Source organism: Miniopterus schreibersii (genome assembly GCF_964146895.1).
Source record: "Miniopterus schreibersii genome assembly, chromosome: 21".
In the NCBI taxonomy this organism is placed as follows: Eukaryota; Metazoa; Chordata; class Mammalia; order Chiroptera; family Miniopteridae; genus Miniopterus; species Miniopterus schreibersii.
In genome coordinates this window covers 6,369,403-6,386,929 of record NC_138123.1, presented here as the reverse complement: position 1 = coordinate 6,386,929, position 17,527 = coordinate 6,369,403, and the positions used below count along the sequence as shown (strand labels likewise).

The following is a 17,527-nucleotide window of genomic DNA, read 5'->3' as shown; positions in this document are numbered from 1 at the left end:
ATGGGTTTTCAGGCCGCAGTTATGTTATGACCCAGGTTGTGAAGTACGATCGCGTTACCCTGGTTCTCATGTAGAACAAATCTTAAAAGAACTTAATGGTGCCATTATAATTACTGTGGATTAAAATTACTTGGGAGTGGCGGTTGTCCGTTCATCTGACAATGACAGTTTAAGTGCAGTTAGCACACTGTGGAGATATTTTTACATTTATGCACTGAAATATAAGTATAAGGAATATTTAAAAGGCACTTTCTAAGCCTTACTTGATAATATCTATTGTAAACCGCCAAGCCACTATTTCAGTTGCTTTGAATCTAAAAATTCCTGAGTAAAAGGAGAGTAGGCGGGAAAGGAGAAGAGTAAAGGAGAAAGAAATGATCCAGCTTCTTTTTAAACGGTATTTTTGTTTTTCAGCACTTCTGAGCACATGGACATTCTCACCAGGGATCACGAAGAGACCCGGGCATTAGCAGAGTCTCTGTGGGCTCAGGACACAGCCAGACGGCTGTGGGCCATACCTCTGGAGACAGGGGAAGGGCTGAGGGCTGTGGGCCATACCTCTGGAGGCAGGGGAAGGGCTGAGGGCTGTGGGCCATACCTCTGGAGGCAGGGGAAGGGCTGAGGGCTGTGGGCCATACCTCTGGAGGCAGGGGAAGGGCTGAGGGCTGTGGGCCATACCTCTGGAGGCAGGGGAAGGGCTGAGGGCTGTGGGCCATACCTCTGGAGGCAGGGGAAGGGCTGAGGGCTGTGGGCCATACCTCTGGAGGCAGGGGAAGGGCTGAGGGCTGTGGGCCATACCTCTGGAGGCAGGGGAAGGGCTGAGGGCTGTGGGCCATACCTCTGGAGGCAGGGGAAGGGCTGAGGGCTGTGGGCCATACCTCTGGAGGCAGGGGAAGGGCTGAGGGCTGTGGGCCATACCTCTGGAGGCAGGGGAAGGGCTGAGGGCTGTGGGCCATACCTCTGGAAGCAGGGGAAGGGCTGAGGGCTGTGGGCCATACCTCTGGAAGTAGGGGAAGGGCTGCAGTCCTACCCATCACATCAGCCTCCTAGAGCATCTAAGGCAGGGTGAGGGAGCGAGCTGATGCCTTAGGGAGCAAGGGAGCAAGGCCCCAGGGGCTGCTCCAGATTCCATATAAAGGACAGATGCTCTGGCAGTGATCTGGTTAGAATGGAGCAAGGGACTTTCCCTGAAGCTGTTTCCAAAGCCAACCTGTAGGTGTTTTTTTTTTCTTAAACTATAAAAAGTGCTGGCCCAGCGCTGGCAGGTGTGACTCAGTTGGTTGGGTATCCCAGGCACCAAAAAGTTGCCAGTTTGAGCCCACATTGGGGCACATGCAGGAGGCAGTCGATTGATGTTTCGCTCTCACATTGATGTTTCCCTCTCTGCCTCTCCCTTCCTCTCTCTCTAAAAATCAACAAAAAATAAAAATAAATTAAAAATAAAGGCATACCTATTTGCCTTGGCTTTCACAGCAATAATTAAAAAAAAAAAGTGCTGGCCCTAGTCGTACTTATTTGGGGCGGCTTGGGGAAGGCTGATGGAGCTATGGTGTGGGAGTGTCCCCTAAGTCCCTCCCTGGAGCTTCTACACATGCTTTGCTGCTTTCCCACCCTCTGATTGTTCTCTCAGGAATCACTTTCTGGACAACTCCCACCCCTACCCTTCCCGGAGCGAGGCAATGACTCCTACCCATGCTCATTGCCCGACACTCCTCTGCCTCCTGCCTCCCATGAGCCTCATTTCGCTGCCAGTAGCACTTCTGCCTGCGAGTCCTGCTACTCTACTTCTCTGAGTAGAGTTACCTTAGTGGAGGCTCATTTGTCATTCTTTCCTCGGGCACCTTAAGGCTCTTCATTAAGACCATTTAATGAGTACAATTTATCTCAGAGAGGGTTTAGTAATTGTCCCCTATCATAATAAAAGTGGCTCACATTTATTGATTAGTTTCAATTAATCTGCTGTTCCAAGGAATTTGCACGTGTCTATTCATTTACTCCTCACGATAACTAGAAGTCTGTTTTGCCTATTCTTAAACTCGTAATAATGCAATAATACAATATGTACTCTTTTAAGTAGCTTTAACTCAACAGATGAACTACATAGATGCTACCTTGGGAGATTTTCAATGTTTTATCCACTCTTGTATCTGCAGCCCCTAACTCAATGCCTGGCCCATATAGAATGCTCAATAAATATGTGTTGAATGAATGAAATAGAGATTGAGGAGCGACCTGCGTAGCAGGCACTGCAGGGAGACAGATGATGAATAAAATCCAGGGCATGAAAGGAGGAAAGAGAAATGTAAAATCTAAGGACATCTTTGTCTCCCTTACTTGACTTTGAATTATCTCACTGTGAATTATGGAAAACACAATGGGTAATTCTTAAAATCAAATAGAGAAAAAACAATCTTGGCACCTCTACAAAAATTTAAAAGCATTCCGGAGCCAGGGGAAAGGTTAATAATATGGTATCTTAACAAATAGCTACACCTAGTGACCAGTTCCAAAAATAACATGGGGCTTTCCAATGAGCTCGTGAGGATTTTCAGAGCAGTCGGACAGATACATGAGGAAGGGAAGTTACAGAAATGGATCAGTTCTGCTGGTGGGAGTGACAACGATAACTCATATTTATGGTACTTAATAATTTACAAAACACCCTCCTATACCTTAGGCTCATTTGGTAACTGAGATAAGTATTGTTGAATAAAATTGAGGTGATGTAGAGAAGAGTCTGGGCTGCTGGCCTGGTTGAACACCCTTTGCTCTGTGTCGCAGATGGTACATGAAAAGGAGTGTCTCTCTTCGTCCCACCTTCTCCAAGCGCCGCTGAATTTGTACCTCTGTTACATCCCTCCTGTCTCACTGTGGGCAGAGTCGCTGTGTCTGTGTTCAGGTCGCACCCTCTACACGCATCCAGCCAAGGAGCCAGTGGAAGAAGCAGTGCAGCCTCCACACCCCAGGCCAAGCACCATGGGTGGCACCCTTCACAAGGGCCGGAGGTGGGGAGGCCCTACCTGGGACCACTCCATCTTATGAAGTCTTAGCCCTTGATTGCCAGTGGTTCCCCAAGTTCAGTCATGGTCCGGCCCATCAGAATCACTTGGGTCACTTACATCAAGAGACCCTTGGACCTTCTGTTGATTAAAACCTCAGAGTGGAGAGGCCAGGGATCTGGGTTTTTAGCAAGTCCCCTTGGGCGGTTCTAACACACAGTCAGAGCTGGAATGTCCTGTGTCAGCCATTTCTTCTCCAGTTTTTGTGGATGACTGTTGGGCCTTTTGTGCATGTTAGACTTGCTTCCCTACCTAGAGCACAGCCCCCCAAGGATGTGGATTCCGTCATATAAAATGCATTGTCCACTGAACACCTGGCATGAAACAGGGCGTGAAGGAATGCAGGGACCACAGGGGGCCCCATTCCTCAGCAAGGAGCAGTCCCTCGACATGCAATAAATCCATTTACTAAAGGCTGCTTGAGCACTCGCTTGGGCCGGCCCTGTGCTAGGGGCTGAGGAGACAGCTCCGCCCATTCTGCCAACAGCGTGGGGTGGGCTGTAAAATAAACTGACAATTACAATAGAGTGTGGCTGGGGCAGGAAGGAGAAGTGGGGGGCTATGGGAGCACCGAGGGGGGCCAGCTCACTCAGACTGGGAGGCCAGGGGTGCTCAGAGGAGACTTGGAGTGAGATGCGAGGCACTGTATTCTGGGCACAAGAAACCAGCGCAAAAGCCTAGAGGTCAAAGGGAACTTCATCTGTTAGGGGGAGGCCGGCGAGCAGGTTGGGAAGGAGGGAGGGAAATGAGGTTGGAGAGATTAAAAGAAGCCATTTCACAAGGGCCTTGTACGCCTTAGTAGGGAGGGTGGACTTGGCCTTGGTTTAGGTGTAAACACCCCGCCTAAACATGTCAGATCTTTAATATAGGGGATGTTTGGAAAGAAAATCCCACACCTCAAAGCTCATCCTCTCAGGGTTAAAGGAGGAACACTGTCCCCCACAACCTCCAGGAGGCCTTCCCGACCAGCAGCGGCCCCTCTCCAGTATGCCAGTCACTTCCTTCCAGCTCTCGATGCTGGTAGGGGGCTGGGGTGTCGAATAGTAAGGTACAGCCCTGGCTGTGGGGTTTGATCCCTCCCGTGGGGGAAGAAGGCTACACTGCGGACTTCGGTGAAATGCTTATTCTGGGAATTGGAGGTGCCAAGGGATAGAATCTTGGCATAGGATCTAGAATACCAGATGCCAGGAGAACTGGGAAAACTCAGACGAGGCTCTGTAGTAGGGAGATGTTACTGATTCAATGTTAAATATTATAATTATATAGGAGAACATACTTATTATTAGGAGACAGTTACTGAAGGATTTAGGAATAAATTGTCAAGATGTCTACAAGTTAATTAGTAGATAAAGACATAAAGATATATATCTTTCTCTATGTATCTATCTATCTATATATATGAGAGAACAATCACATGGCAAAATGTTAACAGTTGGTGAACCAAGAGGAATGAAGGCTACATAGATGTTTATTGTGCCATTCTTTCAATTTCTTTGTAGGTTTGATATATTTTGCAATTAGAAGTTGGGAGAAGCCTGGCAGCCATGGCTCAGTGGTTGAGCATTGACCCATGAACCAGGAGGCCACGGTTCGATTCCCGGTCAGGGCACATGCCCGGGTTACAGGCTCGATCCCCAGTAGGGGGCGCGCAGGAGGCAGCCGATCAATGGCTCTCTCTCATCACTGATGTTTCTCTCTCCCTCCCTCTCCCTTCCTCTCTCTGAAATCAATAAAAACATACGTTTTTTCAAAAGTTGGAAGAAGAATTTTTAAAAAGACCATCAGGTACCTGGCACAAGTCAGTCCTCAGACCTCAGGTTTCCGTTTCTCTGAGATGATGCAAGTAGGGGCCTTCAGCTCTCTCTACGCTCCTCCCTGCAGCACCGTCGAGCTCCCAGAGTCCATAGATCTTGAAAACCTGTTTTGAAGTTACAAAAGCATCATTCTTCAAGATCAAGAGGCGCACGCCAAAAGACTAAGAAATGGTTTTGCACACTCTGCAAGATTCTGTTGCTTTCCTGTGTTGGGGAATGATTCATACAAACAACCTAGTCAGCACCATATTTGAAAATACACACACGGAAATTGTATTACTCTTTCTGTCCTACCTTTCTTGGGATTTTGATTCCGAGCTACCATTCACAAAACTGAATTCTCATTGCAGGCACTCATGATGTATGCCGCCTTAAATAATTCATAACGCAACTCCATCATCTGTTACCACGACATTTCTCACTCCGGAGGCTCATAAAATGGGTTTTCAGATGATTGCATGGGGGCTTAAGAAATGTAGAGAGGGTGCCTTTTGAGAGAAGAGAGAGAAAGTGATTTACAACTGGTGAATGCAACAAATGACACGAGGATGGGTGTAATTAGTGAAGGAAAGCTATCTGCTTGAGAAAGTTTATTCTGAGCTTCAACTGCCACATGAGATGCATCATTCATGGAAGTGATTATTCAGGAAAACTCTGTCGGATCACAAACCTTTCAGTCTATTTACCCTCTGCCCTCTATTTGTTCTCTGAGCATGTTTGACAACATCCCTGAGGAAACACAGTGGAGAGATGATCCCTTCTTTCAACAAGATTTTATCACACGTAATTCATTCTTGATATGTCCATGGGGTGGGAACCATTGTACATTTCAGTGCGCTAAAATGGATCAGTGTCCTTCAAACATTTTAACCTTGATCCAGAGAAAGAAAAACACTGACCGTGGAGATCCAGTATACACGCTTACCTATAAAACTGAAACAAAAACTTCATGAAACTACCTATCTTTCCTACCTGCTCTATGATAGTTTCTCTTTTGCTCCACTTTGTTTCTTAAAAATTGATGTCTGAGACTCATTTAATCAATTTCGGAACCGAATGGGTCCTGACCCTGCTGCGGAGGAACTCTGAAATCAATGAGTCCTTTTCGGATGCATCTCCTAATGGAGAAATAAGACACTGAAATGGAAAGAAAATAGGACACTTGTACGTTGTTTGCACCACAGAGGTTAGGACAAGGGGTCACAGTGTGATCCCTTGATGATTCAACAGTGAAAGCTCCTAGCACTGTGCCATTCTGCCTGCACACAGTAGGCATTTAACAGAGTTGACATCACCTCCATGCTGCTTGAATGAAAGTTCATATTTGAAATGACAGAGCTGTAAGTCATGAAAGGCCCCTAGACCATGGAGTCCCACCTCCTGGTTCTTCGAAAGGACCAGGAGCATCCAGGGGGAGGGGAGTGTCTTTTGTATCTTTGTGTCTCCAGGACCCAGTAGATTGCTTGGCAGTAGTTGTCACCCAATAAATATTCAGTAGAAGGAAAGAAGGAGGGAAGTTAGAGAGGTGGGCGGGTGGAAGCAGGGAAATAAGGCTTAGAGCTGTAAAATGGTTTTGCCAAAACTGACCTCAGTGCCCAGTTCTCTTCTTTCCCAGTCCAGCTCTGTCTCCACTAGATTGCTCGCATTTTCCACATAACGAATGTTGTCCAAAATGCCATCCATTTTCCTGATACTGATGGCAATTTAATTATGAAAGCAGTTGCTTCGCTTCATTGCAGCTGTTGCTTCCACGTACCTGAGATGCTAGTGCTCTAGCTGTCTTGATTGAGAGGCCTAGTTTGCAAGAAAACAAGACAAAATACGTTGCTGCCTTAATTCTAGTGGGACTTTAATTTAATTAGCACCTGATTTACACAATGCACTCCTGACAGCTGTGTTTGTGGAGCATCGTGGAAGCAAGGAATTACCATCCATTGAAACCGGCATCAAAGCTGATTTATCTTCCCGCTGCATCTCTCCAGCCTACAGCTTTGGGGACTTCTGTGTGTTTATTGCGCACTTCATGGAGGTTGCAGTAAATAATACTCTAGTAAGTGCACTAGGATTTGTGGAGTGTTTAGTGCAGGCTTGTTCCTGGAGCCTTAATAGGTTGAATCTGAAAATGAGGCTTTGGAGGTTTGATCAAAGGACAGGTGTGTGTTTTTTAATGGGTTTTAAGGAACATGAAGAATCTCAAATGAGAGGATCTTACCACCTGGGCCAAAGGAGCAACCACAGCAGCAGGATTTGGGGGCTACACCGCACGTCTGCTCATGGCTGCTCAAGAATTGTGGGGGGATCTAGATGGTCCATTCTCTGGGGCCTCTCCTTCAGCACCTGGAGCTGCACTGGAGGAACTAAGGGCTTGGTTGGAGGATCTTATCCATGTTGTATATTCCCCAGTGTCTGGAACATAATTGTTGAATGAGTGAAAAATGAATTGGGGTCAGGCTGAGCTTTGAGTCCTAGTCCAATCATTCACTATTACTTCTGCTCAATCAATCCATTGTCTGAAAAGTGACTGGCATGAGCTTAAAAATCATATAATGCTGGCAAGGGGCATATGACATAAGGGAGGTTCTAACCAAGTACAGAGAAGGGAGATGCACATCTAAATGGGAGTGCGAGGGCGGTTTCAAAGAAAGAGGTGGGTAGAGACCTGGGTCTTGACTGATAAAAATGTTCATTGGAGATACACATGTTAATAACAAGAGATAAGAGGTAGAAAGCCTAAAGAGAAAAAAATTCTATTCACAGAGTTGAAAAAGCATGAAATAAGATGTTTTTTAAGGAGCAGGGAGCTTGGCTCATAGAGATAAGAAAGGTAGTCTAAGTTAGGGCGAGACCATGGACGACCTTGAAGAATTTCCAATTTTCTTCTGTAACAATGTGGGAGCTTTGAAGGTTTTTGAGAAGGGGGGTGACCTGATTCGATGTATCGTTTAAAAGAAAAACCTCTGGCACCAACGTCAAGAACAGACAAGCAGAGAGGAGCCTTTTCACGTCCTTGCTAGTTAGAGAGATTCTGAGCGTTTCCACCAGCAAAGCAATAATCAATAGGTCCGCCAGGAGCGCCTGGAAGCAGGTTACTGGCATGGAAATGAGTTTCGCAGATAACATAAAGGAGGAATTGTGGGGACTTAGCAATGGCTAGATTGACAGCTGAGAGTCAAGGCTGCCCCGTCTCCAGCTTGGCTGACAGCAGGCATGGAGATGCCATTAAAAAAAGAGAGAAAAGTCTAAAGAAGATGCAGGTAAAAATAAAACATGTTTCCCACTTTCACGTGTCATTTATGTGTGACACCTGCCCATTTTCTTAGTGCTATTCCAGCTTGATAGAATAAGAATATTAGAATTAGAAGACACTTCAAGATTACCTGGGTCAAAGGAAGCTCCCTGGATTTTGCTACTTATTGAAATGCTCTGTGCACAAGTGATTTTATAAGCAAATGCATCGGAAAATATTGAATATATTATATCTGCCTTTTGGAGCTTAACAATGCACATTAGCATATTAAGCACCTGGCAAAGTCCTACAGCAAAGACACTTTTTTTCATTTTGTATAACTGAACGCCTCCAAAAAATTAAATTTCTCAGACCATTTTTTTAATATGAAAGTGAATACTATTCAGAAGGACATACTTTGGGAAAAGCTCATTTAATACAAACTCCTCATTTCATAGATTAGAAAGCCAAGCCCGGAGATATTAAATAACTTTTCCAAAGTCATAGAACTTTCCAGCAGCAGAGTCAAGGCTAGAGTCTAATTTTCACAACTCCTTCTTCAGTGCTCTTTCTACTTCTCCAGGTTTCTAATTAATATGAAGGTGCTTTGTGCCCTGGCCAGTGTGGCTCAGTTGGTTGAGCATAATCCCACGGACCAAGAGGTCACAGATTCGATTCCCCATCAGGGCACATTCCCGGGTTGCAGGCTCAGTCCCCAGTAGGGCGCGTGCAGGAGGCAACCGATCAATGCTTCTTTCTCATCGATGTTTCTCTCTCTCTCTAAAATCAATTTTTAAAAAACATTTAAATTGAGACTATGAAAAAACGTGTTGATACCAGTAGGTCAGAATTCTCCAGAGAAATAGAATCAAAGAGATTTCTTTCAAGGGATTGGTTCATGCCATTGTAGGGGTTGGCAACCCCAAAATCTGTAAGGCAGGCCAGCAGACTGGCAACTCAGGCAGGATTTGATGCTCTAGTCTTGAGGCAGAATTGCTTCCTTTCTGAGGAATCTCGGTTTTTCTCTTAAAGCCTTTCAGCTGATTGGGGGAGGCCCATCCACATTATTGAGAGTATTTCCTTTACTGAAAGTCAACTGATTGTTCTTGCTAACCACATGCACAAAATCCCCTGCAGCGACACCTAGATGAATGTTTGATTAAATAACTGGGGACTAGATCCTAGCTAAGTGGACACATCAAACTAACCATCTCATCTGCCCAGGAGGAAAAATTCATATTTCATTCAATTGCCTAAAATTTGCATTAATAAAGTATATCAAGTTTCAAGAGCTCCTTTTCTTACAATGTGGTGATGAGGAAGGAGGTTCTTGCACCATCAACACATTCTTGGGCACCATCACCCTCTGTCAGTGAAACCAATTTTTCCCCAAGAAAAACAAAGGTCATCATGAAATATTTATCTTAAGACACATTTTCTATAGGAATCCACTCAATTCTGAATAGAATCTTATTTCTACCACTTTGCCCAGATTTATTTATATGACCGAAGACAGCCATGGAGGTGACAATATCCACTTTCTTTCAAGTGATTTGTTGGGGGCCCTTCATCTTCTTTTTCTCACTACAAATACTGCCCACCCAAGTTAAATTCCAATTGATAGGGCCAGGTCACTCTCCCCTTATCCTCAACATAAATAGGACCATACAAGGAATAATTTTTTCTAAAGAGCTTTCACCATTTCCCCCCTCTTTTGCCTGAAAATCTGACCACTGTGTTTGCTAGCCCTTGGAAAACCTGTTTAAGGTGCCCTAGAATAAAAACGGTTCTAGTTGCAGTTAGTTTCATTTTGCTGTAGGTATAAAATAATTATATCTTGTGGTCGGAGGTGGTGCCATTTGGCAAAGGACAGAAACTTTTCCAGGGATAATTGAAGGGCATCTTCTCCAACAAGCCTGCAGAGATGAAAAGACCCAAACAATTCCCGACAGGCTGCTCACTCAGGGAAAGACACTCGAATGATTTATAAATGGAGATAAAGGGTGGATGCCTGTGTGTGTTTGCCAAAGAGCTGCTCTGATCCTTTCAGACTTTTTGAATTTCCACTGGAAAGGTTAAAGTTTAGGTGACTTCATCATTAGAAAGAAAGATAATAAAATTAACTTTAATTTACCCACATTGCACACAATGAAATGTGGTGAGAACCTAAAACATCAAGAACCAGAAAATCATGTAAATTCAATTTATTGATGCAAAAGACTTTTTGCTATGTAATTTGCTTAATTGGGGATATTTGGGGCTTGGCAAGAGTTTGGGGCATAAATATTGCTGGAAGAGAGGTTAGTTGCCCCTTTCCCAACATATCATTGGATCTTAGAAGCTTCCAGATAGAGCTGGGCAATCCCTTTCGTCCACATATTGTTAAGCATCCATAAGGGCACAAAAGGCAGAGATGCCTTCTGGGAGGAAAATGACCAGGACTGCAACTCCTTCTCAAAGTTCAAAGATATAAATATGAGGTAGGACGGGCTGGGATGGTAATGACCAAGGCTAGGTGTCATGAAAGAGCAATAAAGGCCCAAGAGGGAACCCACCATAAAAGAGGGGGAGTCTGGGCTGAACAATACCATTGTCTAGATTGTTGCTGGGGAATGTTGGTTCTGGTTATGAGTATGGCTAATGGTAGAATCCCTTCCTACTGAGTCAATTCGACATTATGATTGTGTTTGAAAACATGGCTATGGATCTGTGAGTAAAAGAGTTAGAACTCTAAAGAGTTGTATTTCCTTGAAGCCTAATTTTTTTGGAGGGGATGCTTGGTACACTGAAGACCCACCTGGGTGAATCAGCGAGTGGAAAATATGGGAAGTGACAGAGGTGGCAAATGAAACAGACACGCTAAATATGCAGGAGATGGTTGCCTGGTTCAGCCCCTTGAGGGTTGAGGCAAAATTCCGGCCCTCTGAGAGCATTATGAGCTTTGGATGAGTACCTGAGTCCTTATGAATATTTAGGAACAAAAATATACATTAGTTATCCATTGCTGAGTCAAAAGTAACCCCCATACTTGGCAGCTTAAAACGACAAACATTTATTAAGTCATGGTTTCAATGAGTCGGAATCCAGGAGCGGCCTACCTGGGAGATGCGAGGTGAGGGTCTCTGTCGGCTGGTGCTGCCGTCCTGTGCAGAAGGAAGGGAGACCGTCTTCTAAAAACACTAACAACACTGTCCACGTCCAACCCGCTCCAGCACAAAAGCTCCAATGAACCCTGGGAAGGGTTCTATCTATCCGGGGAACTCTGAGGCCTTGATTGGTGGGAAGCCTTGATTGGTCTCTCCAGAAAGGAGAGGCAGCTGGGAGCCCCGGTTCCTGGAGAGGCCTGGGCCCATCAGCAGCAGGACTAACTAGGGAATTACAGTCCCCACGTTTGCAGCCCAAGGGTCAGACTGCGTTTGGAATGAGCTCCTTAAAGAGGTGGATATCCATCCGGGTGGTGAGACCCCTGCCTGGGCCTCAGAGGCCTGCAGCACCCCCCACCCTCTCACCCCGTTGCCCTAGGCCTCCTGGAGGGGCGTGGGTCGCAGGGAAGCTGCAAGTTCAAGGGCCTTGAGCAGCCTGATCACCGGTGCGGATTCTTGGGGGACCAAAGTCTTAATAATTCCAAGATGTGATCCAACCAGTGGCACCTGCTGCCCATGAAGGCAGCCCTGGGCGGCAGTGGAAAGTGTTCCCGGGGCAGGGCAAGGCAGGGCTGGCCTGGTTCCCTGATGGGAGACGCCTGGGGCCCTGGGGCCAGAGAGGCCTCTGCTCTGCAGAGCCTGCTGCAGAAGAGCAAACCTTACGCGGGCTCCGCAGCTCTCACGTTGGGGCCAGGACCCCATTCAGAAGAGGCAGGGTCTCTATCCCCGACTCCTGGGAGAGAAACAGGGGAGAAGCCAGGCATCTGCCAATGTCCAGGCCCGCACCACACAAAGGCTCCTGTTCCCCCTGAAGCCAGATATCAGGGGAACCGGGAAGTCTTGCTTGGAGGCACCTAGGAGTCCTGCAAGGAGACAGCTGGCAGCCCTGGTTCCTGGATAAGCCCGGGTCCCCAGCAGCAGCACTTCCAAGTGGGGAGTGACTTTGCCACCTTTGCAGCCTCACTCAGTATCGGGTCATGTTGTGGGGCTGCGGGTGTCCCCCCCACCCAGGAGAATATCCTGGTGGTTAGGCCTGGCCGTGGCATCACAGGCCTGGGGCATCCGGTTGCCCAAGGCCTGCTGAAGGGGTGCGTACTGTGTATTACAGACTGAGGGGTTCAGAGTTGCCAGGGTCCTGTAGCAGCTCAAGGGTCCTAAATGGCAGGATCACTGGCATGGCTCTTGGAGGACCCAAGGCATCTGAACAACTCCAAGCCCTGACCTACCCAATGGGCAATATTCTCCCTGAAGGCAGAGCTCGAGGTTTGAACGGCCTAGTCAGGGCAGGGCCAGTCACGGGCTGATGAGTCCTCCAATAAGAGACAGCAGGGAGCCTGGGTTTTTGGAGGAGCCCCAGGACTCTCCATGTGGCCTCTCGCCATTCAGAAGTCCAACCCAAACTTCTTTACAACATGGAGCTTTCTAAGAGGACAGGCTCCACATGCAAGCACTTATCAAGCCTCCACTTGCTTCCATTTGCTACTAATTCACTGGCCAAAGCAAGTCATGTGGCCAAGCCCAGAGCCAATGCCGGTGGGACTATATCAAGGCATGAATTCCAGAAGACTGGTGCTTCAGGGACCCTCAATCTAACAGTCTGTATTAACCATTAATTATTGACTAGCATTCACAATTTTCAAAGTGTTTTCACATTTACCATCCCATTTTGTTTAACAATAACCCCGAGGAACAAATAAATGCCACCGCTATTTTACAAAGAAAGAGGCTGGGGCTCAGGAATCTGGATACTTAAAATCACACAATTAGTAAATGGTGGACTTGAGACTTCAACTCAAGTCTTATTACTGTTACCTCATAGCTACCTTTGACCAGCACAACCTGTGTTTAATCTTTCCAGATTTTAAAGATTTGTTGTCAAATAAATAAGAAAATCATCCATTTTCCCCAAATACTTTTACTAGAGCTTAGATTGTTTATTTATTTATTTTTAATTGTTTTGGGGGCAATGCACCCAATTCTTAAAGACTTTGATAATCTGTAACAGAGTTATTAGCAGATCTGGCTTAGAAGGGCTACCTCTGGTGCTGTTACCATGGCAATCAATGGCCAAGGAACAGAGATCCAGGGAAACTATAGCCCTGATTCCCGTGAGGAGCTGGAATCTGCAGTCAGACCCTCCCTGGATGGGGTTGTCCCCGGAGGGCCGCCCTCTGTGCTGTCCTGGTGTCTGGTTCCATACTCAGGGCCTCCAGCTTTCAGGTGACACATCTCATTAGGAACTGTGGATGGCTGGGCCTTTGATCCGTGCCCTTGGCTGGCCTTGTCACTTTCCTAGTATGGAGAGAAAGGAGAAAAACTTTAACTATAAGCCAAATACCGCAGAAACACACACACACCGTTATAGAGACGTCCCTGTAGGAAGTGCCTCCTTTAAGCAATCTCAGGCTTCACACTCATCTACCGTCTTGTGACATTCTCACTTCACAGGAGCCAGGCAAATGCAAAGAAGTGTCTTGGGAGTGAGGGGCAATAGACAAATAAGTCGGTCTGACCATGGGAGCTCAGGAAAATTCTAGTGCAGGAAGTTTTCACTTAAGGTTGTCGATAGGTTCTGCGACTTTAAGCCAAACAACATGTAAGGAAACCAGTGTTACCCCTGCTAACTGATACAAACGAGAGCTAAGTTACCGCCACCTGTCATCAGCGTTATGACTTGAGATGTCAGTACCTGAGCGACCAGCCTTCCCATCTCAGGGCTCTTGGTGTCCCCACCAGGATGTCACATACCTTATTTTGCATTCTGTAGTATTCGTTTAACATATACTGATATTTGGGTTGATTAAGACCAAAGAAGACAGCAACTCTCCCACCGAGGAAGTCACACGCTGAAAGAAAGAACAGGCACTTGGGTAAAATGAATTAATAACGACAGCTGGGAGGCCGTTGGGGTGCCAGGCTTTCAACGTGCCTGCCAGTGGTCTATCGCTACATTTCACTTCGGGGCTGACAGAAGATTTCAATCGCTCTGGCCTTTCAAAAAATTCTAGGACTCAAAGGGAACCTGTTAAATCTTTTCTCTCCACGTGGGAATACACCCCAACTATTCTTTCCAGGAGACTATATCAGTAGAGGTTTTCAAAGTACTTCATCCAGGTACAGCATGGGTCCTGGGCAATCAGAATAGATGGTGCCCATCCCCATGTGTATGTCACACTAAAAGTTCCACCCGGTGTTAGCAAGACCCGTGTCGGGAATTCTTCCACGCATCAAGACACTCCTTCTTAGCAGCAGTTTTAGGCCTTCCTTGTCTGCCGGCAAGCGGGGTAGCAAGGCAGCAAGCAGGCCCAGCACTGTGATTATTAGATTAGAGTTAGAGTTAAGGTTGAGCGCGAAGCATCCAAGTCAATCGTCCCTCTGCTCTTCCTACGCCAGCAATTGTGACAACCAATTAAAATTAACGGTATGTTTACTGGCCTATATTATCCATTCAATATCGAGTCCCTTGAAAGCCAACTGTCATTTGTCTCTGTGTCCCAGGGCCCAGCACGGAACCAAGCGCATATCGGTGGTCAATAAATGTTTACTTAATGAATGAATGATCAGTCAGTTTCTAAGAGCTGTATTTTATAATTTCTCAGGTTTTTAAGGTTGCTTTCCTCCCTGTGGGCTGCACGAACATCTGCACGTTAGAAGGAAATGAGTAATTAGATGCTGTCAATTGTGTTTTAAGGAAAACCGGTGAAAAATCAAGCATAATAAAACTCTTAGGCAACTCATGATGCTCTGGGAGGGGTCACTAATGTTGTTTATAATAGAGTGATTATGACTGACCAGGGAACGTGGACTCTGTCACATAACAATCATTTTTTAAAACTTGGGAGTTTATTCAGGTGAAGTTAACTGAGGGAAGACTGGCTATTGGCTTCAAATACTTGAAATTCTGTTCCCTGAAAGAGGAATCTAGACTGCTTTTGTATGGCCTTAAGAAAGACAAGTAGAACCAATGGGAGAAACGTTAAAAGAAGACAAAATATGAGTCAGAAATGACTAACAAGAGCTGGAAAAGATGGAAAAGTCTGCCTGAAGATGTGAGGTTCCATGAGATCCCACGCCTTGAGCAATGGTCAAGCATGGATCTAGAAGAGACCAGACCATCAGAATGCCGTGAAGTGAATTAAACCACTGGAAGTCCATCTAACTCTGAGGATCTATAAGTCTATATAGAAAAAAATGAAACAAAATTTTTTAAAAAGCAATCACAAAAAAGAGAGAGAGAAAACAGAAAAAAATAACCTTCGCAGTACATACTTACCAGAAAATGACAAACTTGCTATTCGCCCTGCCCAAAACCACAGGTAGGGCCCCCATGAGAGTTTAGACTGGAAAAAAAAAAAAAAAAGAGAAATCAAGTGAGAGTAATAACCAGTATAATGACTAGAGTCTTTCATGGAGAGGCTTCAAAATGCTTTATAATATGTTGCATTTTCTAACAGATGAGAAAACTAAGATGATAAAAACTATGATTTGGCCCAGCCGGGCGTGGCTCAGCGGTTGAGCGTCGACCTAGGATCCAGGAGATCCAGTTTCGATTCCCGGTCAGGGCTCAGGCCCGGGTTGCGGGTTCGATCCCCAGTCGGGGGTGTGCAAGAGGCAGCTGATCCATGGCTCTCTCATCATTGATGTTTCTCTCTCTCTCTCCCTTCCTCTCTCTGAAATCAATAGACATTTTAAAAAAATAAATAAAAAATTATGAGTTGACTATACATGTATCTAGATGTAGAACCAAGGAGTTGGCTTAAAACTGTATTTTCTACAAACCCTGTCCAGCGTCATCCCTCATTCACTCAGCCCCACGCTCACTGCTACTGACATTCTGAGCTTACAGGGTCGAGGGTTGGACTCGTCCTATGTCCTTCCCCCTCCTCTTCCTCGGTGCTATATTCCTCCATGACGTCTCCATCAACAAAATGGATCATTCTTTTGGGAGCAGGCCTCTTGGGAGGTCCGCTCTTCTCCAGTTCTGCCTGCTGGAAACTGCCTTTCTCCATGAGGAAACAGAACAGCCAGTGCATTAAAAAAACAGGGCAAGTCGCACAGGGCAGTGTTTCTGCAGCTGAGAGGTGACAGAGTTCAGACGTAATCAGAGCAGTGATCTCCTCCATTCTTCAAATCCAAGAGAAGACCGGTCATTTCTGTACCAAAATGGAAAAGATTCGCTTAGTAGTGAAAGTGTGAACTTTGGATCTTCAAACAAAAATTTTCAACAGGGTTCTCTTACCCCGTGTTAATTGTAAAACCCACAACTGCTCGTAGGAAGGAAGGGAAGGGAGGGAGGGAGGGGTCGAAGCACAACAATATTCTAAGAATAATACTATTGCAGAAGTAAATATTATCATGAGATAATGTTGTTATAAATATAACATATTTATAAATATTATATTGCCACGGGAAGGAAAGGAACCCAAAGAAAAGAAAAATGCATTCAAAAAGCAACTCACCCGCAGAATCCCTTTGCCTTTCCAGCCATCGCTTTAATTAGCTATGGTTGTCTTGAAAGTAGTGCAGAATCTGGGGCTAGAAGGTGCTCGCTGAGTGATAGTTTCTATAAAGCTCGGCTGCGGCCCTGCAGGGCCCTGGATGGAGCCTGCTGACGTGGGCCGGCTCTCCCGGGGGTGGCTTCCAGGGTGGCCGGTGTTTGACTTGTGGGAGAGTCGGTTCTATTTGCACATCCTGCTTGAAGTAAGCCCAGTGGCCCTCAGGCTTGCCTTCAGATTAGAATCATCTGAGGCCTTTTTAAAAATGTCCAAGGCCACTTCGATCACCGTCCCTAAGGGTGGGGCCCCGGGCACTGGTTGCTTTTGAAGCTGCCCAGGGGAATCCGTGTGCAGGCGAGTTTGGGGACCACTTTAGACTTAACTTCTAAACTGAAATAGACTTGTGACTTGGTGCTTTATTATTTTTTTTCAAGAGGTTTTTTTGCTTTCTGCTTTCTGAGCCTTCCTCCCCCGCTTTCCCCAAGATAAAAATCTTAAATATCAAAAGTTGATGAAAAGGGCCTAGCAGTCTCATGGGTTTACTCCTCTCGAGACCATCCCCCAATACACATATTTCCAAACCAGTGAAGTACCCTGTACCCCAGACGCCTGGCTCACCCTGTTATCTTACAGGCTAATGGTAGCTGTGGGATCTCGGGAGAAAATACCAGTTGTGCACTAAAGAGACGTGTACATCTTTTAATTCAGATGGGCTCTTAATCAAAGGGTAGGATGCGAGAGGGAGAGACTGATGCTCCTGCAGTTGGTTTAGTGGATGTTTTCTGTCACC

General features: G+C 45.9%; 1 protein-coding gene across 1 annotated transcript; it reads right to left on the bottom strand.

The window, feature by feature from the left end:
* Nucleotides 1-13,159: 13,159 nt before the first annotated feature.
* FAM177B (family with sequence similarity 177 member B) lies at nt 13,160-16,526 on the bottom strand. Its single transcript, XM_081124000.1, has 5 exons — nt 16,482-16,526; nt 16,087-16,395; nt 15,516-15,582; nt 13,991-14,088; nt 13,160-13,534 (listed from the first exon to the last, which is right to left on the bottom strand). Exons 2-5 carry the CDS (start codon nt 16,363-16,365, stop codon nt 13,334-13,336), a joined length of 645 nt encoding a protein of 214 aa, XP_080980126.1. The 5' UTR covers nt 16,366-16,395; nt 16,482-16,526; the 3' UTR covers nt 13,160-13,333.
* Nucleotides 16,527-17,527: the final 1,001 nt, after the last annotated feature.